Source organism: Pterocles gutturalis, unplaced genomic scaffold, assembly GCF_000699245.1.
Source record: "Pterocles gutturalis isolate BGI_N339 unplaced genomic scaffold, ASM69924v1 scaffold9547, whole genome shotgun sequence".
NCBI lineage: Eukaryota > Metazoa > Chordata > Aves > Pterocliformes > Pteroclidae > Pterocles > Pterocles gutturalis.
In genome coordinates, this window is record NW_010112753.1 from 72,689 (window position 1) to 96,874 (window position 24,186).

Genomic DNA, 24,186 nt, shown 5'->3' on the forward strand with positions numbered 1-24,186 from the left:
TGTTGCTGCCATTACGTCTGAAGGACATTTAATATGGAATCTGCTAAAAAAATATAAGCATCCTCCTATCTGTGTTAGCTCCATCCACCCTTGGGCATGATCTTGCTATAATTTATTTCTATATGGATATAGATGGACATTCTTTTATAGACACTAGAGTAAGCTTTAAAGTTTAAGGCAATATGGTTTTGATTCTTAGTTGTTTCCAAATAAAATTTGAAAACCTTGCCATCTGCAGCCTCCACCTTCTCTCATAGAAGTGAGTCCCTAGATACAGAGCATTGTGTTCAAATAACTAGAAGTAACCCACGTATATTCTCATATTTCTCACTTTTTGAGCCATGGTAGTATCAGCAGAATATCAGATGATACAAGTATTTCCAAATACTCAGGAGCAGGCTCTTCTCAAGAGCCCTAATCAGTAATCTAGCTCTGCTCCCGTTGAAATTAGTGGAACTTTTATTACTCTCTTGAAAAAAAAAATAAAAATCCATGGCTCAACTCAGGAAACGTTATGTACTTCTGCAAAATTACTTATAACAGAGAGAGTGTAGAGGTTTCCTCTGACCTAAGAGGCCAGTTAGAAGAGCTTCAACTAAGCCCTCCCTGATGCTGTTTGGTTTTTTTGCTTACTCCAAACATAACCCAAAAATTCTAACATCAACCACATGCCATAACCACTCTTCTCAAATGGCAGAGAAAGAAGAATCTTCTCCTCCACCGAGCAACTACCAAGATGAATGACTGATGTGCTTTTCAGATGACGACTATACTTGAAGAATTACCTGATGAGGGTTACTAAGTCCTGGAACTACAAAAGTATCATTCAAGACAAATTTCTGAGTCGTAGCATTTGTTAATTTTAAGCATAATTGACTTGTGAAACTTATCTCGCCTAAGAAGCCATGATCTGACATGCTGTAGCATGGAACAACGTGGAGTTGTGGCTGAATACTACAAACAGACCCCAAACATAAGAAAACAACATATGAAGTTATTTTTAAATGCATTTCAGAGAAAGTGTTTGAAGACATAGGTAAGAGGGTGTTTGTATTCGTTTTAATGGATCCTCACATAAAAGGACAAATTTTTAAACAGTTTTGTTTATTTGTTTAGTACCAAGAATTCCCAGAGGGGAGACTATTATTTATAGCAATGCTAGTCAAAGTATTTTGTCTCCATTCCCAAGATCACCCCCCCAACTAAGGAAAGCAAGAAACAAAAAGCCTCATCTGCCAAAACCAGCCCAAGTAATTTCTATTGTTCACTTCTTTTGAAGTCAATGACACTGAAGTCTAGGGCAAATGCTAACCAACCAGGTCCCGCATTTTAGTTTTCCAAAGAGCTATCCACACAAGGTTTTAAGCTTTACAAACTAAATCAGCCTTTAAAAAGAGAGTTTGTTTGAAACTGATCCAACTATAACTGTGAACATGATCAAGTATTACTCAAGCGCTGCCTTTCAAAATGCAATAGTTGAAACTTTCAGAAGACTAAGACTTATTGTTGCTCTGGGTGAGGCCCCAGGCAGTAATGCTTATTTTCTCCTGCAGTTTATTTTATAAATGCATCTAAAGATCACTGTGACTGGACCAGTAACTATGAAAAACAATCAATACCCATCATCACCACACACAACAGCTAACATTAGAAATACAGACATAAAGCACATATAAGGTTCCTGTGACAGAGGCAGTACAGCTCCTACCCATCACACCAGCTCATGAGCACAACACGCATTCAAAGCTGAAAATGTTCTTACTCTGAAAAAGTAGCCTTGTACTGAACAAGGCAACGGATACTCTGTGCTATTGTTTTGGGCAGAGCAATCCTCAGAAACATCAGATAGTGGTTTTGTTTTCAAAACTTGAGGAGAAACTTGATTTTCAGAGGCCTTAAACACTGGGTTTCTAATTCTAGGACTCAACCCTCTTCTCCACTCCCTTTAGAGCTTTTTCAAAATGAAAAGCACCAACTGCAATCTTCTTTTGCAGAAACTTTCTGATGGAAACACCAGCTTCCTTGCACACCCACTCAGATGTAAACAAGCTGTGGCAATTTGTCGTACAGGAACTGCACCGCATCCCAGACTCCCTTCCCCATCTCCCTCAAGCACACTGGTCAATTTTATTCTATCTTCTTAAAATTTCGGACATTAATGTATTTCAGTATTTCATTTAGCTCCAAGTGTCCAAAGCACCATAGTTTTGATCAAAACTGCATATGAAAGTGAATTCTTTTGGCTATTTTTTGAGTAACCAGAGTTTTCTTCAAAAGCCTGCTTTTGGGTTGCATTAAATTTACCCAACCCTTTTTCAGATTAATTTAAGACAGTAGAAATAAACTAGATACCTTACTAGCTTACTCCTAGACACCAAAGGATCAGTCACCATGAAAACTTTCTACTACTTGCTGTACAGTCGGCAGGACCTACCAACTCCTGACCCACCATATTTAATTCACCATGCTATAAAAGTGTACACTCCCCCTTTGTGCTTTACAATGGAAAAACCAGATTTTAAAAAAATAACAAATAATTTAAAAAATCCCCCACATGCATCCCAACAGCAAAGAACACAGTTTAGCTCAGCCACATCGGTAAAATTAGGTAGACAATTTTGCTCCATTGCTTTTTCAATTACTTGCCCATCAGAGCATAACTTCCTTAAAATATATTCACATTTTCCCCCCAAAAAATTTCAACCCTCTCACAATGAATGGTTTTTACTGCTCACACACAAAGAAAAGGTATCTGGAAGTAGTCTGCTTTCTGGCATACAGAGACTGTGGAAATCAAATAAAAGTGAGATCTGGCATTTGTGTATATATATAGAATGGTTATTACTCACACCTTGCTATGATAATACAACTTGGCAAATACAGAGAGTCAAATGCCTTCCCCCTCCTCCCCTCCATATTGCCCTGCTACAAGTGGTCACCAGCAATTTGACATCCAAACGGTTTGTACGTACGCACTCAGCTGGCGTGCATCCAGACAAGCTCCGGGGAGGGAAAACTTCACAAGAGTTGCTGCTAGACGCACACAGTTGGAAGAAAGCCTGCAAGACTGCAGATTAACAGTCTATAAAAAAAACCCAACACCCAAGCTGTCTTGGCCAGCTGAAAAGCTCATCCCCAGATTTGGAACCAGTTTGTCAGACACCAGACCTGGTAGTGTCGGAGAGTAGCGGCACAGCCCTGCTTCCAGGCTGCTTAGATAACAACCGCGCAGCCAACAAAACCGACTGGGAGAAGTTATTTTAAGTTGCAATTACGAAGTCATATCTTATCAGAAGAGCTCGATGCGCACAACCGTTGCTGCTGATAGCTTCCCTTCCTCTTCTGAAAGGGCAACGAGAATTTTATTCATGGTAGCTAACGATAAATAGTACCAGGGGAAGGGTTAGGTGCACTCTGCTGCTGCAGCCACCCCAGTGAACGCCAGTACCCCCCGCTCTTCTTGCACGCAGTCCCGCTGAAACAGGTTTAAACCACACCTCTGTCTTTCTTAGAGAAATACTTCACCAGCCTCTTTCTCACAGCGAGAAAGGATCCAACTAAACTACCATGTGGTGGCAGTGCTCAAAGCCGAAGCCCGCACATTCAGCCCTCTCTCTCTCTAGCTGAGGGCTGGGCGGTCCCAACTGCACACAGAGGGTGTCAAAGTACTTTGGGCTTTCAAAGCAATCGCTGAGTGGCAGGGAGAAGTATTAGAAATCACAGTGAGAAGGGAAAGTGGCACTGCTGCATATCACACAAGGCAGAGCTTCAGAGGCGGTCAGTAGCAGGATGACAGAGAGCAAAATATTCTCCGTTTGCTGTACACAAACTAACTCCAATAGCAGAACAAACATTAACATTAGATCCAATATTAAAAATTGTCATAGCACAGAATATTCTTCAGCAGGCAAGGTTAAGTGTTGAAGGAGAGCCTGACCTTGCTACAAGTTCATCTGAAGTCATAAGGCTGAATGAGGAAGTTGTACATAAATATGTTTTTACTTGCACGACTCCTTACACAGCTACACCTCAGCAATGCATTTCACACAGCTGCTACTAACTGCAAAGACTGGTCATCGTAAATTTTATGCTCCCATACTGGTAGCTCCTACAGTTTAGGAACAATGGTCCCATCAATCCTCCAGACCCACTACTGGCTAACAAATACCGTATTTTCCATCAAGTATTTAATTAAATTTATTTTAACAGGATTTTACAGACCAGCTGCAATCACTTACTGCGGCCCTTCAGACTACTGCAACTTGCAGAAGTCAGGCATTATGTTACTGATTTTATTTACCATTAGAAAACCTTGCACGCTGTAAAAAGGTACATATTATACCCAACCACCAATGAGAGGTAAAGAACTGGGTGCTTTCCAGCTTTCTAAAGTAGGTTCTGGAACATTTTCTTACAGTTTCTGTAACAAATTGTTGAAGAAGCTAATGCAAGGCTTTGTCTTTCTCTAATACTTACATTATGATCTCTTCCCCCTCTCCCTGAAAGAAAAACCACCAAAAGGTTGCAGGATTTTTTTTTTTTTGGCAATAAGATGCTGTTCTAAGTCTGCCACACACAAACTGGATGAGCAGCCAACTGCTGAGTGGGAGGCTCATTAAAAAGGGCCATTTGCTTGCCATATGTCTCTTTCTTCTAGACAGACTAATTCTAGTCATTAGATTTTAACCAGAAATGCAGATTAGCAAAGCAACTTTTTGTAAAAATGGTACCAGAAATTTTCCTCAGCATCAGAGTATTGAGAGCCAGTCAGTGCTGATCCCTGATCCCAAAGCAGGATGAGCTAAGCGCCCCATCCTTGCAAGGCCAGCATTTCCCAGACTCCCAGAGGGGAGCCCCAGTCCCACCAGCCCTTCCTGCTCCTGCCCTCCACCGCCACCCAGGCTGCTGCTGCTATTCTCTCCCGCTTCCCCCTTCCACCATCATCTCCCCCTCATTCCTCTCCCTCCCTCCTACTGCCGTAACACTTCCCTGACTCGTTCCCACACCATGACTACAGCAACGTAAGCTGACAAGACCAGCTGAGCTTGTCTGCCTTGGAGAAGTCCGTTCTCCCAGCTTGGGAAGGCAGCACAAACCCATCCGCTCCCAACCATCTATCTAGAATAGCTCTTCGAGACCTTCGGGTCCACGCTGTGTCTCTTTAGCAGTGTGGGTACTACCACACCAGCAGACAAACACAGGGAACCCACAGGCATCTGTAACTTTCCTGCAATGGGGCAGTGGTCAGTCGGCAGGAATCAAATTGACCAAGAGGGGAAAAAACTAACCAGCCAAACCCAACCCCTTAGGATTTCAAGTGCATCTCTCAGCCTCTTTTTTAGAATCAGACAAAGCAGTTTTTCAGATAAGAACATATGCACACTAGATCTTATTATAAATGTCAGTCTCTCTTCTATTTACATACTGCTTTAAGACACTACCAGTCTGAAGTCAAACTCACGTTCTCCATTAATTTTCAGTTATAAAATTTCTCTAAATTCACATTATGTTTCTATAGCAACTGGAGGTTCCAAAAGCACTTCACAGGAAAGTCCTAATACCATGAACAGTTACAAGCAATGATCATCTCCCCCCATCTAACATCCCAACAGTGCCTGGAGAAGGTTAGAACTGATTTACTATCGCACTGCAACTCTCATTCTTACTCAGAGTATTTCTCATCCCATACCCCAGGATATGCTGTAGTCCTTCGCCTACGCCAACTCTGAGGGACACATCCTTCCCCTACGCCAGCTCTGAGGGACACATCCTTCCCAGCAGCTGGTTCTGAGGGACACATCCTTCCCAGCAGCTGGTTCTGGGTTTCCAAGTCACACTCTCAAGAATATCTCAATTCAGACCCATTCATCTTAAATACAGCAGTACTTTGTTTCTCTTCTTTTTTGCTACACAAATGATGTTGCCAAAAATGTCCTAATTCCCCCCAAACACTTTGAACCCTAGTAATTAAATTAACAAGGACACAGTAGCTAAAGAACTGGATTATGCAAGCCACCCTGTCCCCCCATCTCAACAAGGTTTCACTTTTCCCATCAAACTTCACAGGAGTCCCAGGTGGCTTACACAGCCTCTGTTTTTCGAGTTTGGAAACGCCGAGGCCCGTGCTGCATTTTGTCAGAGACAGTGTTTGCCAATCAATACTTCTGCTGAGCACCCTCTCCTCCACACGTACACATCTCGCACTTGCCTATGTTCCAAAGGTTATCCATGTAAAAAAACAAAACACCTATTATTCTGTCAGAAGACAACAAATGCACTTCCCATCATTTTGATGAAGTCCTTCAGAAACCTTCAGATGTGATCGTGCATCCTAATCACCTGTTCCTCTTCCTTTTTTGTGCACGTGTGCAGCCATCGTGACAAAAACAGGACCTTTCACATGAGCTGGTCCACACACATACTAAAAGAGGGATCACGTGAGCACCATGAAACAAGGCAACAAGGAGCAGACACAGCCAGCTTGAATTATTTCAGCCACCCAAATGCAGCCAGCCAGCCTTGGCTGGCTATTCCCACTCTACTGCAATACAGAATTCATGTGAGATGAACTGGAAAAGGTTGAGCTGGTGACAAATACTTAAAGAGCTGTGAAGGTGACTCCTCCTAAAAACACAACCCTTCTTAGCATTTAGATTTAAAAGGTCTTTCTTACTCTACATAGGCTATCAGCCATCCAAGATGACAGTAACATCTGTCAGCACTGTAGATTTTGTGACAGGTGGCTCACCAGCCAGGCGTTCCTAGTTTGAGGACACTCAGGAAAGCTCCCATACAGTATACACACGTACACTCTATTTCCTTCTTTGCCCCTGCTCTGCCTGCCTTTGGGATCAAACTGTGCACTCCGGTTCAAAAGAAGAGTTGAGTCTCGCCTGCGGTAAAGGGAATGAGCGGAAGAAACTGAGCTTTATGTTTGTACACAAAGTGTGAGGGAAATAAGCATAGGCTTCAGTTTCCCTCTAATGCTTCGGTCCTTCAGCATGAGAAGTTAAATACTCATGTTTCTCCTATCCAGTTAGTACTGGTCACCTTTGCTATTAGTGTTAATAGCTTCCTCCACACACACACTGAAACAAGTTAATCTCTGCCAACTGAGAACAGAAAATCTCTGCACAGCAGCTCACGACAGAGAAAAAAGCCAGTTTTTCCACTCCTCAACATTTCAAAGCTCACCAGAATTGCCTTTCCCTGACACAGCAGAATTACTGTCTTGGATCGCAGGCTAAATTAAACACACAAATTACATTCTCCATATAAACAGAGTTATACATGGCTTAAATAGCATGGTTTTATTTTCCTATTGGCACCAATCAGTACAGTACTTCAGTCGAAGCCTAAGACACCCGTGATGTCAGTTGCTTTAACAGGCAGCACTGACGTGACCAGCTCTTGTTCCCAGACATGAAGTGCACTGGTTTCCATGGGGAAGATGCTGACCGAAGAATTCCTACCGCACTTCCTTTCGGTTGTTTTGAGCAGCAAACACTGGCTCCAGGGGAAAAAAAAAAGTCTGTTTGGACATCCAAAAATTCACAAGATGACATCATTCTGTGCAACAGATTTCCCTGCAGCTCCCTCCCCCAAACACACACGACCTATCCAAAACCCTGCCGTACATTCCTGCCAGAAGGGTTGTGTATTTACAGAAAGGAAAGACATTCACAATTTTTGCCTTGCTTGTTTGCCATGTTAGCTCAGTTGTAACAGTTTCCCCTCCAAGAACCAAAAAGGACAGTCTGAAAGAGATTTCTTAGACTAATCATAGGAAGCTCATGGCAGTTTCTTCCCTCTCAAATTCCCATGGAGACTTAGACCATGTAACAAGTCAGAATATTGGCAAAGGAAAAAAGAGGTGATGACTTGAGACAAACTGAAACCAAAGAAGAAGAGACAGCCAAGTGAAGTTAAAAAAAAAAGTATGCAGTAAACCGTACCCAAATCCCCTAAGCATTAAGGACTGTACTTCTCTGCAAAAATCTTTATCTGCTACTAGCATGCACTACGATCCAAGTAAGAGTAAGAGTCATGGGACAGTCAAACTGGTGACTGCATCATTCTTTTTACAGACTTCATAGCAGTCATATGTGCTGGCTTTCTTCTGCACCTGCTACTCCGTTCATATCAAAACATGAACCCAACTTCATGCACCAGAGTTAAGTAAGAGATTAACAAAAGGCATTATTATTAACTATCATGAACTATCAACTCAAAACATACGACTTCTCAGCTCAAACAGATTTTATAAAAATTCTTCCTCAAGGTTTGCACAGAAGGGAAAGCATGTATTTTTTTTTTTTTTTACTGATTGAACAGTGACCTTTACAACTACCTTCTCTTAATTGTCTTTTATCATTAGGGGTCAGCTTTGAGGCCAGATGGATTCTGCTAAATCTGTAAAACTCCTGCTTTAGGAAACAGGTGAGAAGTTACAGGTTAACAGACCCTCTTTGAGCTTCTAACTACCTTTAAAGCTTAACAGTTGGTTTTCTACATACCTGAACATCTACTTCAGGGTAGGAAAGGGTGAAGCAGCTTCACACTTAATTCATGCCTTGTTCCCCAGACAGTGCCTAGAAGCCGGCAGTTCTCCCCTACCCCAACCTTGCTGGCAAGAGCTTACCAGCTTGGTAGGCTGTAGTGTTCAGGCATCCCCTCCCTTTTAAATCTTTAAAGTATGCCTCACGAAAGAGGAGAACAGCTTCCTCTTGGGAACACAGGAGCCACGTTCCCAATTTCCTTGTAGCTAGTACTTAGGGCAGCCTCAAGTGACTGGAAATGTGGTATCAGACCGGAACCTCGAGTGCAGCCCTAAATACACCTCAAATTCCCAGCGGAGATCAGCCTTTTCCTCCCAGGTTCCTAGCGGTTAAGTCAGGCAGCTTTTAAGACTCTTCTCCCAAGCACTTAAGACTTTCTAGCATCATGCAAACGAGCCCAGTGCTCCACTGTACCAGCCAGGAGCTAAGGCAAAGTAATTCAAGCAACGCTGAACAAATCCTCTGTGATTCAGCCCATCGCCCAATCTTCTGGGAACCAGTTTCCTGGCTGCTATTCTACCCTTCCCTCAACTGCAATCTTTCAAAAAGTCATCCTCCCTAGTTAATTTCTTTTGTACAAGCCTCTGGAGCTCCTTCCTAATTGATGCAGCTCCTATCAGCTTCTTTGCTGCTCACAGAGACCTGAAACAAGCAAACAAAACAAAAAATCCACCTTACAGTGAATGCTTATAAGGTCACAGCTGAATTTCAGCAAGCTGCAAGTTTGCAGACTTAGAGTAACAGCCAAGAACTGTGGAAATCTGAAAGGAATGTGTGATACTTCCAATCATCAGTTGTACTGCAAGTTTTCCCTCTCTCCTCCTACTTCCTTTCCCATCTCACAAATAAAATACAGAAAGTTCAATGCTTAGCCAAATGTTTGGTTTTTTTTTTTTTTAAACAAGGGTAAGATTACACTCCTGTTGAAGTCAAAGAAGAGATGAGCATGATTGTTATATCTGAAAGCATACACCTCTTCCCACCTAGCACCCCAATGAGATAGGACTGAAAAATACCACTGTCATCACAAATTTTTGTTTCCTTTAAGGCACCAAGCAAACCCCATGAAACAAAACTAATTTCATAGTACAAACTGGTGTGTACGCACCACAAACTCTTATTCCAGGTTGGAAAGCAAGAGAGAAAATGCAGGTATTTTCTTTCCATGAACTTCTGGGACATAATCAGACTCTTCCTCCATCACTTAGAATAACACTACCCTGTGAACTAACCCTACTGTTCTCATTACATCAAAGAGAAGTAGCCTTTGAGTGCTGCAGACTCCACAGAAGTTTCAGACATTTCAGCTGGGCGAGGCAGCAAGGCTTGGAAGGTGAATGGGAACTAAAACAGAGAGAAAACAGGGGTTTCACCAGAAGGCTGAATACAAACTTGAATACATACAGCCACCAAACTGAACGTCAAGCAAATTCTACAAATTCTGCAGGTGACTCCAAAAATCTCGTGTAGACATAAGGTTGTGTATATATCTACAGAGTGAAGCGATCTCACAATCCACTGATTATAATTTATGAAGATGATAACTTTAAGGAAACTAGGCACTGCAAAAAAGTCTGGCTGATTCCAGAGAGATTAAGTTGAAAGATTCTCTGCAGTGCAACCCGATGAAGAACTGCACACTGCTGTTTCCCTAGAAGCTAAATTTGAACCATCTCCCCAGACTGGAAAGGTCTTTCTGATCCATAGCTTGCATTCTGGGAAGCTGCCAGTGCACAATACTAGAAATCAAGTACCATATACCCTCAGAACAAACTCCTTCGGCTCAGGACAAACTGCTTAATCAAAAATCAAGTAAGCAAGCAAAAAAAAAAAAAAAGGGAAAACATATGTATACATTCCTTAATGGTTATAAAACAAAATGCAAAATAGAAGACATTTTCCAATACAAGTGGTCAGACAAAAGGACAATACTTCCTTAAACTTAGGTAAAAAGCTGCCACTTCACCAGACTGCGTAATGGGGGGAGATGAAGGAACAGAAAGAACATGTGCACTCACAGGTGCAAAAGAAATCTTTACCAGCAACTTCAGTGCCTGCATTTTGATTCTGTGTTTTGATATTGTACTGTAGATCAATGGAGAGGCATTTGCCAAAATCTAAGTATGCACAGAAAAGTGGAATAACAGATAGGACCATGGGGAATCTAACAGCAACTTAACTTGAAGGTAAATCTGTGGGGAAGAAAAAAAAAATTAAGAATACAGATATTTGCTCACATATGGAAGAACAGTTCATCTATTATTTCAGGGTGATAGGTTTGAAAAATCCAGGAATACGAAGACAGTTTCCAGACTACTAAGGTATTATTGACTAGAATAGAAAAACTCAGTCTTTTGTGGGGAAAAAGGAGCGAGCAATTAAACTAAAAGCAAGTAGATAAATATATTTTAAGGCGTAATCATTTCCCTGACAGCAGCAGCATGGAATTATGCTATAAGGGCAATTACAAGTGTTTCAGACACTACTGATCTAAGACTTACAGCTGAAGAGGCACGCACTGCTCACAAAAACCAGCGTCCTCTCCCTCTGCAACACCCTTGGCACAACTCTACAATCAGACCTTTAAATGAACACCAAATAGACTTTCTTCTGTAGGTTTATGGGGAGAAAAAGGTTGCAATTCTCAGGAAACCTCACACAGTCAAGTATTCAGAGTTACAAAAGTCGTATTTCTCTAAGTGCGAAGACTATACGCTGGAGGCAGTGCATTTATTGGCAGCATCTGCAAAGAAGAGCTTTCAAACTTCCAACTGCTTTTCAGTTCACACAACCTTTTTCAAGAAAAACAAAACAAAACAAAAACAACCCAAAATTTAGTACCGGGGCAGGAGGGGGGAGGGTTAAATGTGCAGGTTGTTTTTTTGTCTTGGTTTTCTTCTGAGGACATACACTCATTAACCATTTATGAGCTGACAGCCCCATGACAGCTTGCCTCTCGCAGCAGCACCGCATTCGGGCCTTGTTCTCTAGAAGTTATATTCGGCTGTGCAGCACAAAAGCTCCAGCAGAACTACGCAACAGCTGAATGCCAGGTTAAGTTCAAAGCAAAACAAAATTAAAATGCAAAACACGTTTCGTATCAGGGAGTGGTGCACCTGTTGGCTGGAAAGGAGTCACCTAAGTTCCATGCTCCAGAGCAGCGTCCCTCCCTATCTTGGACCTCGCTCACCTCTTGGAACTTAAAAATCACCCCAGTACAGGAGAGCTGCGGTGTTCCACTCACACAGCAGAACAGGCGTAGCTCTCCCTGACACCACATGCTGCTCCCAGGGAGGCAAAGCCCCAGACAGAGGGCTCTTTGTCCAACGCCACCTTCCTTGACCAGGAGACAGTATTGAATTGCACTTGAGGGAGCAAAGAGACTAAACCGAATGTAAGACAAGGAAGCATGCCTCCGTTCCCAAAGTAATACAAATTGGCAGCAGACAGCGTAAGGTCATCAAGCAAAGGACGTTTGGCAGTCTTATGTTTGCTCTTCTCTCCAGGGCCATGACGAGAGCCATACAGCATACTTACAGAAAACCTGACATACTGTAAGTATGTAAGAGTGCTCAGTATCACCAAAATAAAAATCCAAGTTCTTCCAGACCTCAGATCAAACAGTTTTACGTGGGGCACTGAGCACAAGCAGCTGCTGTCACCATCTCAAGACAAAGAGGAGATGCCTTACTCATGCCACACTTCAGCACTGTCCTCCCTCAGTCTCCAAGGTCTGACTACCCCAGAGCGGGCAGCAGTAGGCCTGGTGGAGCTGTAAAATTGTGTCTTGGAGGCAGGCATGCCTTTGGACACGGGAGAGAAACTTCTGCGGCTGCACATTGCAAAATCTGAGACCTCTCCTGTTCTATGGCAAGTTCACTCTTGAGAAGACCTGCAGAGAGCGTCTTCCTCCGTGCCAGCAGGACACAGCGAGGAACAGGCCCATCAGGCACTGCTCCATGATTAACAAATCAAACCAGTAGAAACAGGTTTCAGTAGGACATGCATTGTACACGGGTTCTAACACCAGAAAAGGGACTTCTGACTCATTCCCACCCGCTGCCCCACCTGGGGAAGGTTCACATGACAAGGTTTTATATTTCCTCATTTAAAAGACATTAAGAAAGCTATCAGCACACTTAGGTAACCAACTGGACAGGGCACCAGTGATTACTCTGTATTAGCAACTGCATGCCTTCACTGATGTGGCAGGGAGGTGTGAGCTCACACGAAGAGTATTTCCAACACCCCGGATGTGCTGGAGCGTGGCACACCCTGGAATAGGGTGTTACTTTCTAATGTCTTAATAAAAGTATTTTCTTGATTACTTGCCTCCTATGAGCACACTGATGGCAGCACTGAAGCAAGAGGTATTCCCTCCAAACCTTGGACAAAGCTAGGTAGAAGTTCAAACAAAAAGAAATGGTAGGGGTTTTATTTTTTTTTTTAAACATTATCTCAAGGGAACAGCTTTGCTCTCAGAAGAAAAAACCCTTAAACGAACAGAAAAGCAAATGAACTATCAGTTCCAACAAGAGAGATAAGGCCCTAAAAAACAACAGTAAAGGTCCTGTTATGATTTGATTAAACATGGTAGGAAGTATTTGGGGCAAAATAACCTAGATGCTGCCAACCCATCCCAAAGTACTTTTTCTTTCATTGCATACACTCACCAACATTAGCACAGCCCTCGAAAGAAAAGACTACACTGTGTAGGCGAGGGTACACATACACACATGGGCCCTTCCACAGCCCTTTCCATACAGCAAGTTTTAAGCAGCCACATCCAGCTCCATCAACTTTCAAATCAGCAACCTGATTTGTAATCACTGATGAGGAATTGTGGCTGTGCAACGCGGGCATTTGCAACAGACTGAACCTGGGGTGTTCAGAGTCAGAACAGAAGACTTCTGCAGCTTGAGGCAATGAATCCTCAAAAACACTTCTGACAGCTTTGAGCTATATAGCCCTAGAAGGTAACACAAGAAGGGTCAGGCAACACCTGGGGACCACAGTGTTGGAGTCCTCAGACTGTGACTTCAATTGCTTTCAGGAGTCTCAAATGTATTCTGTGATAACTGAGACAAATCAAAGGGTGTTCCTGTCTAAGCCATGAGCCACTAGCTTTTCTAGGAGAATACTGTGGGACATGGTGTCGAAGGCCTTGCTAAAGTCCAAGTAGACGACATCCACGGCCTTTCCCTCATCCACTAGACAGGTCACCTGGTAATAGAAGGAGATCAGGTTGGTCAAGCACGACCTTCCTTTCATGAAACCATGCTGGCTGGGCTTGATCCCCTGGGTGTCCTGTACATGCCCTGTGAGCACACTCAAGATGAGCTGTTCCATAATCTTCCCCAGTACCGAGGTCAGGCTGACCAGCCTGTAGTTCATATGCACATGAAGACCTCTTTTGTTTTAAGAGCCAGAAGCACATTAGGCATTTGGTTTTAATTTCACAAAAATTGAACTCGACGCTATGTTAACTTTAGCTTTTACTCTAAAAAGAAGCAGATTGGAAAGACTATTCAAGAGAGAACGGTTAGACTAACAGCTCTCATATATGACTGTTCTTTGACAGCAACAGCCAAAATTAACCATGTCAGCCATCTCCAACAGAGACAACCAGGGTAGCAGTTTCCCAGTAGGAAATCGGCAGGATGGCAGAACTCAGGTTCTGTTAATGAGATTTCACTTAAATGTAAAATACAGCATTTTCCTTCTTTAATAAGGCTTTATTGTATTTAGGCTTAATAAGGGTATCAAAACCTGATTTAGCAAACAGCAAAATAAGGTTTACTTTATACTCGTATTTATATATGTGACAACTTTGTAGTACTTCAGCCCATAATCTCAGGACAATAACATGTTTCAACTTCCCTTCCTGCTCAACTGTTGCAACCAAAATCATGCTGCAATTTGCTACACTAAAATTCTACTAGAGAGAAAAAAAAAAAAAAGTAGTTATTCCATTAACGCAGAAACAAACCTAGAAAGTAATTTTAATTAACTCTTTTGTTCAACGTTTAAGGGCAGTATAAGTAGTAATGTCAGCTTTGTGTTCATAATACGTGTCTTGACAGAAACTTAAAGCATGCAAAAAAGTCAGTCCTATAATCCAAAGTTTATCTAGCAATACACTTTACAAACATCTGCCTATAAGGGCATAAAACCCCTCCCCTAAAAACAGAACTAATAGCTAAGCCCTATACAAACATTCTGCCAACCGTTCTAGCTGTACTTTCTGCAGAGATGGAAAGTTCTTGTATGTGAACAGACTGTGCCAGCCAGCTCACATGGCAATAACCACCTGACGGCACCACCTTTCAGTAGCAGCAGGTCCTCCTCAGAAAGGTAATGATCCCTGGAGTGCTCCCACCTTCCAGCTTTCCCAGAGCTCACTGTAGAGCAGATGTCCGAGCTTGCTCCAGAGCCAGCAGCTTAACTGTGTCAGGTCAGTACCCGACCCAACAAGTCTTCTTAGGCTGCCAGGTTAAACTTCACCTCTTCTGTGCGGGGTTCTGGATCCCAAAGCAGTGATGCCATGAGGCACTGCACAATGCAGCACTAGCTTGTAGATTTCTGTATGGTACTCCACAGCAACATAAACTTACCTTTTAGGTATGGAAGACGTTTCTAAATGCATTTAGATGCTACTGCCCAAGCACCAGATTGCTTTGCTAACTAAACCTTCACCTGCTTAGACACATCTCTCCTTTCTTAAAGGCAAGCCCATCAGACATGCTCTGGTACTGCAAGTTAGCACTGACTGTTTTTGTGAGGTTCCTTTGGCAGCATTAGAGCCCATCATATATTCAGTAAGTGCCCTCACTACCATGGCAATTTCTGAAATTTCCTGTATTTTCATCTCATTTACGAAGGGTTTATGGCAGGGAACTTTCTGGAGATTGTTTGACAGAAAAACACGTTTTGCCACCTAAACACACACTCTTCCTACATTAGCACAAGCCAGGAAGAAAAACAAATTGATACTTTTGCAATATCTTAGGGGACAGATTTTGATGGTATCTGTGTACATTTAAACTATGAATGAATGGAAGCATGAAGAGTCAGGAGACCATGCTTAGCAGATCTTTGTCAATTTCTTTAAAAATTAAGAACCACACTTCAGTAAACCCCTTAAGATCCAGTCTTCTTTCATGCCAATAACCAGTTTATTTTCTCTTCTCCTTCTTCTAGGAATCACAGTGAAGATTTTAAAATGTGCTGTTCAGTTGGAAGGAACTGAAGTGTTTATCTGGCCACAGCATAGAAACCTTTGCAGCCAGGAGGTGAAAAAAAAAAAAATATTGATGTTACTAAGCACAGGCACCAGAAAAATGTTTATACTAAGACAGTCTGATTTCAGGGAGTTTTAAAGCCATTTATATTACGACACTATATGCCACTACACCAATGCTTTTAAACACATCTTAAAAAAACTAACTTTCCAGAAGTGAAGTGCAAGGAAAAACAGTATGTAAGAAGGCAACTGGTATGTTTCATCACTAAAACAGAGTGCATCACTGTAGTTGCAGCACTGGTGTAATTGAAATAAAACATATAGTCAGCTCTTGTAAAACTCAGCACACACCTCACTGCACCAAAATTTTAAGAGAACATAAGAGAGCTGAAGAGGCTATTCAGCTGACAACTGGCTATACATAAGACCAAGTAAAACACTAGGCCCAGGTCTTTGCTTCATATCCATGGCTCTTTCAGTTCACATTTTTCAGCTTTTTGAATTTTTGTATCTACTGCATTAAGATAAGTGCTTCCCACTTGTATAGTTTTGTTCTATTCAAGCTTGTGAAGAGGGGTATCAAGCAGTAGGAAACAGTACTAAAAATAATTTATCATAAAAGTGAAACTAATCTGAAATAATAAAATAAATATGGATTAGTTGCATCTTATCTACTTGGAACAAAGTATTACTACACCATCCAAAATGGCAGAGTGTGACAAGGAAGTACAGAGGAACATTAGCATAAAGCTGCTGTATTATTATGAAGGGTCCCTGGCTTTTGACATGGAAATATTATAAAAAATCCCCTCCAGCTTGGGTATGCAATGAAGTGTAAAATTCACTTCATCTTTGACTGAATATTTCAAGTCATTTTCAAACTTTCACATTTTTGTCACCACATTCACAGATGAGACATACTGGCAATTCATTATTCTCAAATTGAAACCAATTCTTCTACATAGCTACGTGTTCTGTCAATGTGCTGCTCTGGGAATAAGTTAATATCTCTTGCGCTCCGTAACATTATTGAAAAGTTAAGTCACAGTCACCAACACCAGAGCCTTAGCCTCACCCTGTCAGATAAAGTGATCAATGGAAGTGGAAGGTAATTCATTCTCTTTGAATTTGTATTTCAGGTCAACAATAGCTTTACCTGCATAATGCACAGGGATTTCTATCTTTGGCCCTATGACGTAGTGACCCTCCTCCAGACTGTGAGCTGTAATTGTTGTCCACTGCCGACATGAATGAATCAGAAGATAATCGCTCTCTCGAAGGCCTTCTACAGTTTCTCCTGCAAAACAGATGTAAGGGTTTAAAAAAAAAATGAAAAAAAATCACACTTATTGCATGAAAAATTAGTAAAATTTCATAATAAACATTTTTTTCTTATTACCGGTTATTTTTTATATTTAAAAATCCAATGAAGTAAGTTTCAATGCTAAACAGTATTAATTTTGCAATGTAAACACTTTACCTTACAGAAACAAAATCCAAAACAGCTCAGTGCCTGAATACAATACCATAGAAATGTAATCCAGATTACCCAGCAGTGGCTCTGGGGCTCCTTTTTCAGCTTTATGCATAAACAGACTTTTCATCTTTATTTACGTCCTCCTATCTCACTTAATACAAATACTTAAGAGCTCTCTTAATTTTCAAATAAAGGACATAAGTACATTTTCATATTTTGAAAGATCAGCATCACGCTACCCTACAGCCACCTGAAGCCAAATCTTGTTTGTCACTAGGAAGCAACTGCATATCACACTTGCAGATACAGAGATTTCAGCTTTGTCATTCTACCCCTTTGCAAGTTACTGCTTAATTAGCCATTCCCATGTCTGTAAACTTAATCCTGCCACTTGAGGGGAAAAAAAAAAAAAATGTTAGCACACACCAAAGTCCTCTCTCAGAGAAAAATTCATCCAGAAGCTTCCCTAGATAACATCCAGCTCATCTTTGCAATGCCCTCTGTTGTACTGTGGTCTCTGTCAAAACCATCCCAAACACAGCCAGAGATCCAGCTCTCCTTTCTTCCCCTACCAAGTCCTCTGCATTTCCATCAAGTACTCTCCCATCCTCCCCCAGCTGACCTGCCTGACCAGAACTAGAGTGCTTTGCTTGGCTTTCCAGCAATTGCAAGAGCCACATCACACAGACGACTCGAAGCGCCAGCTACACATCCCAAGCACATAGGAACAAAGTTTCACAGAGCGGGGCATATCACGGCAGACTACTATTATATACTGCAGTCCTGCTCAGTAGACTTCTGTGTTAATCACACAGAAAACAGCCTTTCTCAAGGTACCTTTAAAGCAGCTACGTGAACTTTCAGGAACACTTAGCAGACATGAAACACGGCCAAGAATAATAAAGATTTAAATTTCGTTTTCCCTCTCTCCCACCAGCCCTCTGCAGTTACAGCCAAAAACAAAGCAAGTAGTTTAGCCCTAGAATCCAGTTTGGACAAAACCCATCTCCTTCAGCTACTACAACAAACTGCACGTTCTCTTCGCTGCCCTCTTATATTCTTAAAAGCCAGTGGAAGAAGGAGACCTTCCTCAAACTGGGGCACCAGAAATTTCCTCTCTTCAATCTCTGCAGATGAGAGATACTTCCCATTTAGCTTTTTTTTTTTTGCCCACAACAATCTTTTCCACCGTAGACAATGGCTACTGCACACCCCATTCCTGCCTGATTTCATGCTCCCGTTCTATCAGAAAGCACCTCCTACACGATTGAAAATGCAGCAACTGGTGTGCGTGAGAATTGTTAGATTTTAAATCAGAAGAGACCATTACGACCATCTGCTCTGACACTCTCTGGCCACAGGATTCTGCTCGTGCCCTCCAGAAACTTCTGTTTGTCTAAACATGGGAGAGACCCCTCCCAACCTTCCTAGGGTCCAAGAGATGGACTTCCCTGGGTGTGCTGTCCCATGGCTCTTAAAAAAAGTTCCTGCTTTGCACATTTGGGGCTTTAACTTATAATCATGGATAAACTGCCGCTATGGGAGTGTGTGTGTGCGTGGGGGGGAACAAAAAAACCCCAAAGGTATACAGATCTCATTAGTTCTGGCTATTCTTGCTCCCATGAAGGTGCTATTTCCAGGTTTCCTTCTTTTCCACAGCACAGAAAGTAGCTTCCAGCTAAGCAGGACGTTTCAAGAACTGTTTTCCAAGTGCTCCTTGGACCACAGCCCTTGGCAACCCAGCCAGCCAGGCTGCCTAACAGCTCCTGCTCCCTGGGAAGCACCACCCCTCCACCCACAGCGCGCTGGGACAAGGGACCTCGGAAAGCCAGGGGAAGAGCAGCAAAACTGCCACGCAGCACCGGAGAACTCCCTGGTCCCACCTGTGTCTTGAAGGAAATTCAGATATACTTGCTAGAGAACTCATGCACTCGCTAAAATTTACCAAATAATCTGACCTTGAGCATCTCCCATTCTCTGCTCACAGGGTAACTCCTAATATGTATAAAAATTATCTTCAGTTTGCTGCAGAGGGTTACAATTTTGGGGGAAAATAAAATAATAATAATACATGGTATCATTAGAAACTCATGTTTAAATTCAGAGAGTTACACTCAGGCTTTCTATAATCCCTGGAAACTCGTAATTATTCCATCCTACAAAAAAATAAAACCAATGACATCTAAGGGAAGAACTAGTATTTTACTAGTTTCACAAATTTTGAAGAAAACAGAGAGCATCTCTGGTATGCTTTTTCTCTGCCTTACAATCTGTTGATATAACTTCAGAATGTTACCTGAAGGAAGGAGGGATTCTACACCCAGGACTGCAGGGAAATAATTACAGTATGGGTCATCCTTGAAGAGTCTGAGAAAGATATTCTCAGGATGATAAAGACACCCATGATGAAAAGGTGCAACCAGTCATGGCTCACATGCCACGATCCCTGTAAGCCATTACTCTGCTAAAACTGGGTGGGACAGGTGAGTGTAAAAGAAAATTACTAAGGCAGGCCCAAGAGGGACTATGTAATTAAGTCTGCAGCTGGAAGTAGCTGTAATTTTTTTAAACAGAACCTTGGAAACCACAATTCTTGTTACACCAATTTTTTGCTCAAACCGATTAAATCGGAAACAAATTTCGTGCTTTGCCGCAGGAGTTTGAGCCGAGGAGAGGTGGAGCAGATGCAACGGGGAGGTCACGGTCCCTCCAGCTCCCCTACAGCAGGCAGGTCTGTCCTTACCAAGCCCTGATCTTTCCTAACCATGGGCAAACCAGATTCCTAGGGTTGCTGTATAGGAAGAGGCTTCTTGTCACCCAAGGGATTAATGGACTTGCAAAAACACCTGGCTTAATGATGGCCTCTGTGCTATGGGAGGAAATACAAGGAAGAGTCAAACGTGACTGAAGGCAACAGCACGTTGCAGTACATTCTTCTTTCTTCCATTTTCTTCTAGTCTTTCTCCCCCTCTGAGACTTGTTCAGTGCCTTTTAAAGCGGTTTCCTCCTGGAGCGGAGGGCCCTTCTGGCAGGAGACACCTCAGACCCTGGCTACAGGACTCAGCTCCCAGCCCAAGCACAGCCCAGACTCAGCCCTTTGCACTTTTCTCAGCCAACCGTACCCTGCAAAACAGCCACACACATCCAGACTGATCCCCCCCACCCCGTCTCAGTAACACAAGTTATGCAAGCCTTTCGTTAATCACATTTTAACTATGTGGGAGAGAACTCAGCAGTCCTCACATCCACCAGCTACGCAACTTGGTTCTCACCTATTCAACATACTCCTACACTGCTGCTTACACAAAAGTCAGAGGCCATGAGAAAACAGGGAATGCAGGCCACTCATCTTTAGTAACAGTTTTGTCTCTTATGATCAAATATGGATTAGCTCTATCTCCTCACCCTCTCCTCTCCACCCCACATGACTGCAATATAATTAAACCACCACAAAGAATCCACAGGCAAATACTTGAGTTGTTTTTTTCCTTTAAATAAAAACCATAGAAGCAATGAATTATCTATCACATGCAATTCCCCGCCCCTCCCCAAGTTGCCTCCCTCCTTCCAAAATATGAGTCAAGTTTATTCGCAATAATGCCCGAGACTAAGAAACCCATGATTTGCTAACAGTGCCTAAACCCCAAATAAGGTGTCAACGCCCATCCTTGCCTGACAATAAAGCTTCATCTCCAAACTGAAAAGTTAGCCGGTATGTTCCTACCCAGGCTGTCCTCCTATAAGCACTCTGACCACGACCAGTATTCGGGCTACTTCACCACACACCACTGAAGCAGCACTGCAACACCTGTTCATGTGTTCATTGTAAATACGAGGTATTACCATCTTTTAATTACACGATCCATTTCCTTACAATTCTTAAAAAATACAAATATTGCAAAGCCCACCCTTGCTGACGGGCTGCGGGCATGCCGACCATAACAGGAAAGTTGTTCACATGTCGATACAGTTAAAAAACAAAAAGGTAATTGCTTAATCCAGAGTCCCATCCTTACTAAATACCACCTACATTAAATGACAATACTTCTTTAACAATTCTTTCCAGTTCCAAAACTGGATCATCCACATCATCCAAATCTTGGCTCTATCATTATAAACACTCCAATCTCAAATTAACAGTTCACAGCTGTAGCAAGACTGGGAGCAGGATACCTTGATCTACAAGTCTGGAGATGAACTGCTGTTTTCACTTGCAGTTTTTAAGAACCAGGTGAGAAAAGAGAGACTGGCTATGCGCAGGGACCAAGTTTATATACGGCAATGCTGCAGCAGAGGAGGAAGCTGTTTTCTTTTGAAGCAAGCACTGACCTCCCTGCAGGCTGCTGCCACTGCTTACTTTCTAAGGACACACACTTTTATTTAGTTTAGCATTTCACAATTTCCAAATGTCGCAGGCAAAGCCTCAGGAGCAGAACTGAAGACCACTCCAGTTTTGAAGGGTCCAAGCACTCCCACCTCCTCTTCCCTTTCTTCTGAATCAACAATTAAAAAAATCCATACAAGAAAACTCGCACAGGTTGCACATATTCTGTTTTGCCAAAGACAGCAATGACTTTTCAGCACCAACCACTAAAGAAAAACCATGAAACAAATAAAAAAACCCAACTTTTTAGGTTCTCCTCCTAGGACTGAGACACTAATCACTGCAAAATGTGCAGACTAACATGACTCATTCACTCACAGAAACTACACTGCTAAAAATAAGCTGAGATCTACAGGAATATAAATGCTTTATAATGCCACACACTTTGTCATCTTGGCTAAGAGTTTGCATCACTGCCTGAAAGCATAAGCTTTGCGTCTGGAGACACTAAAATAGTAGTTACCGAGCAATTCAGAGAAAGAGGAGAAGTCACATGCAAGGTTCCAGCAATGTAACAGATATCATTTACACACACCAGATGAACTAGATACCATCTCCTCCTGACAGGAAGATGGTTACGGAGACATTCCTCTCATCTCATTCATCACAGAAGACTGTAAAGCGAGCTTAATGCTGTCCCTTGCACATCAGTTCAAGCACGCAGAATTCGCTCCTCCGGGAACAAAAAGGCTTACAGAAAAGAGCTAGGAGCTTGCGAGAAACTTAAGATGGCTTTTGTGAAATAGCTGGTGAAGAAGATGCCTGCGAAACCTCAGGGAAAACTCATCAAGACTTCGGGCCATGTGTTTACATTAAGCCTAAACACCATCTGCATGCGAGGTAACAGATGCCGTACAATTAAGTGCATCACCCAGCCTGCCTTGGTCAGTTAAGTAGGTAGTGAGTTCAATTATTCCATCTAATGTTCCAGAATCACATAACATATCATTACATAGGAAGATCTCAGTAACATTAAAAATCATTACAGTGGGAGCTCAGCCAGGTACCTACAAACCACACAAATAAAGAACTTTAACTTTATCCCCACTCGAGCTCGCACTAACATTTGCTAGGAATTAAGGGTTAATTTGTGGAACAGCAAAAAAGAAGTGTCTGTCTGGTCAGGTGAAGGTGTCTGCTGTGAAATAAGTACCAAGAACTGTCAGCATGTGGCTAGTGTCACAAGAGAAGACTAACCAAGGTTTATTTTGCAACAACTAGAAGCCAAGAGAAAGCAGAATGATTAGAAACAGGAAAAAGGAAAGAAGTGAGGTTCTTATTTATCATGCTATCATCGCACTGAGGACCCTTACTTACACAGTATCTGCTTCACTGGACGTGCAGCTTCACTGGACTTTCCCTGGCTGAGGCCCAAACAAGCCAAGCATTAAATACACCTTAACATTATCCTACCATATCAGGAAAAACAAAGCACAGCCCCAGTCAGTATTAAATGAAGTTATAATCTATTGTTAAAAAAAAACAAAACAAAAGGGGACAAAAAAAAAAAAGGACAGTATTATGGACTTCATGGTTCTGTGCAAAGATATGTTTGAGCCTGTGCACAGGTCAGAAGCACCCAGCTGTGCACAGCAAGCACCTGCTAACGGTGGGCATTGTCCGTGCTAACTTTAGCATCCTGGGCAATGACGGTCTGTGAGCACCACAGGTACCTGCAGCCTTGACAAGCTAGGCTCTGTGGCATCACCACGTGTTAAAACCACGCTGGGTATCACAGCATCCTTTCGCCTTTAAAAAAAAACAAACCCAAAAATCAATCATGACTCCGGGCCATTCCCATCTGGGAATCTGTGTTGAAACACTGGTGGGCTCATTCTTTACACAATCTTCAAACAGCTCCCCGCGCTTTGATTCTTGTTCAGCCACCTGCCTGTTTGGGCTTCTGATCTCTTGAAATGCAAGACAACAAAAAAACAAGGCATAACCATCCACAAAAAACAACAGACAGCAACTCCTTCTTCCATTCCATACGAAACAAGTAAGCCAAAAAAAATCACAGTGTACGCTGGGCTGCATCACAAAGATTTTTCACTGTCAAGTTTGGTCTCATTGGACACAGAGATACACGAAAGCATTGCTTGCAGTCAAGAAGCACTGAGTATGTTGCCTTTATGTGAGTAAGAGTACAAGTTCTTTGAAAAACATACACAAAAAAGCCCCATACTGTTAGCATGGGCAATAGGCTACTGGAAGAGAACTCCAAGTAGTCAATTTACCAATATCTTTGAGGCTTAGCATCTAATTTTTACTGGAAACTGAATTCAAAGAGCATTTTGAATTCTTTCACTTAGGAGACAAAACTGCACTCCTCAATAACTGTCTCAGGCTTTAATACACGCAATGGAGGAAAAACAAAAGAAATGAGCATGTGACAACTCATCAGAAGATGAGCCCATGATATTCTATTTATTAATCAAATACCTGCAGTCATACATGACCATCTGACAGGAGTTGTCATCAAGAGGAGAAAACAAGTGAGCAAATGCTCTTTTTCGTTTAGAAG

The 24,186-nt window shown here is 42.2% G+C and overlaps 1 protein-coding gene across 1 annotated transcript in view; it reads right to left on the reverse strand.

The window, feature by feature from the left end:
- Window positions 1–17,098, reverse strand: part of GAREM (GRB2 associated, regulator of MAPK1) — a gene marked incomplete at its 5' end in the record, with an annotated part of 73,110 nt that extends 56,012 nt beyond the window's left edge. The window contains one exon of the mRNA XM_010074180.1: window positions 16,958–17,098. Within this exon, the coding sequence (XP_010072482.1) occupies window positions 16,958–17,098 (141 nt within the window). The remainder of the gene's footprint in view (window positions 1–16,957) is intronic.
- Between the last annotated feature and the right edge of the window lie 7,088 nt (window positions 17,099–24,186).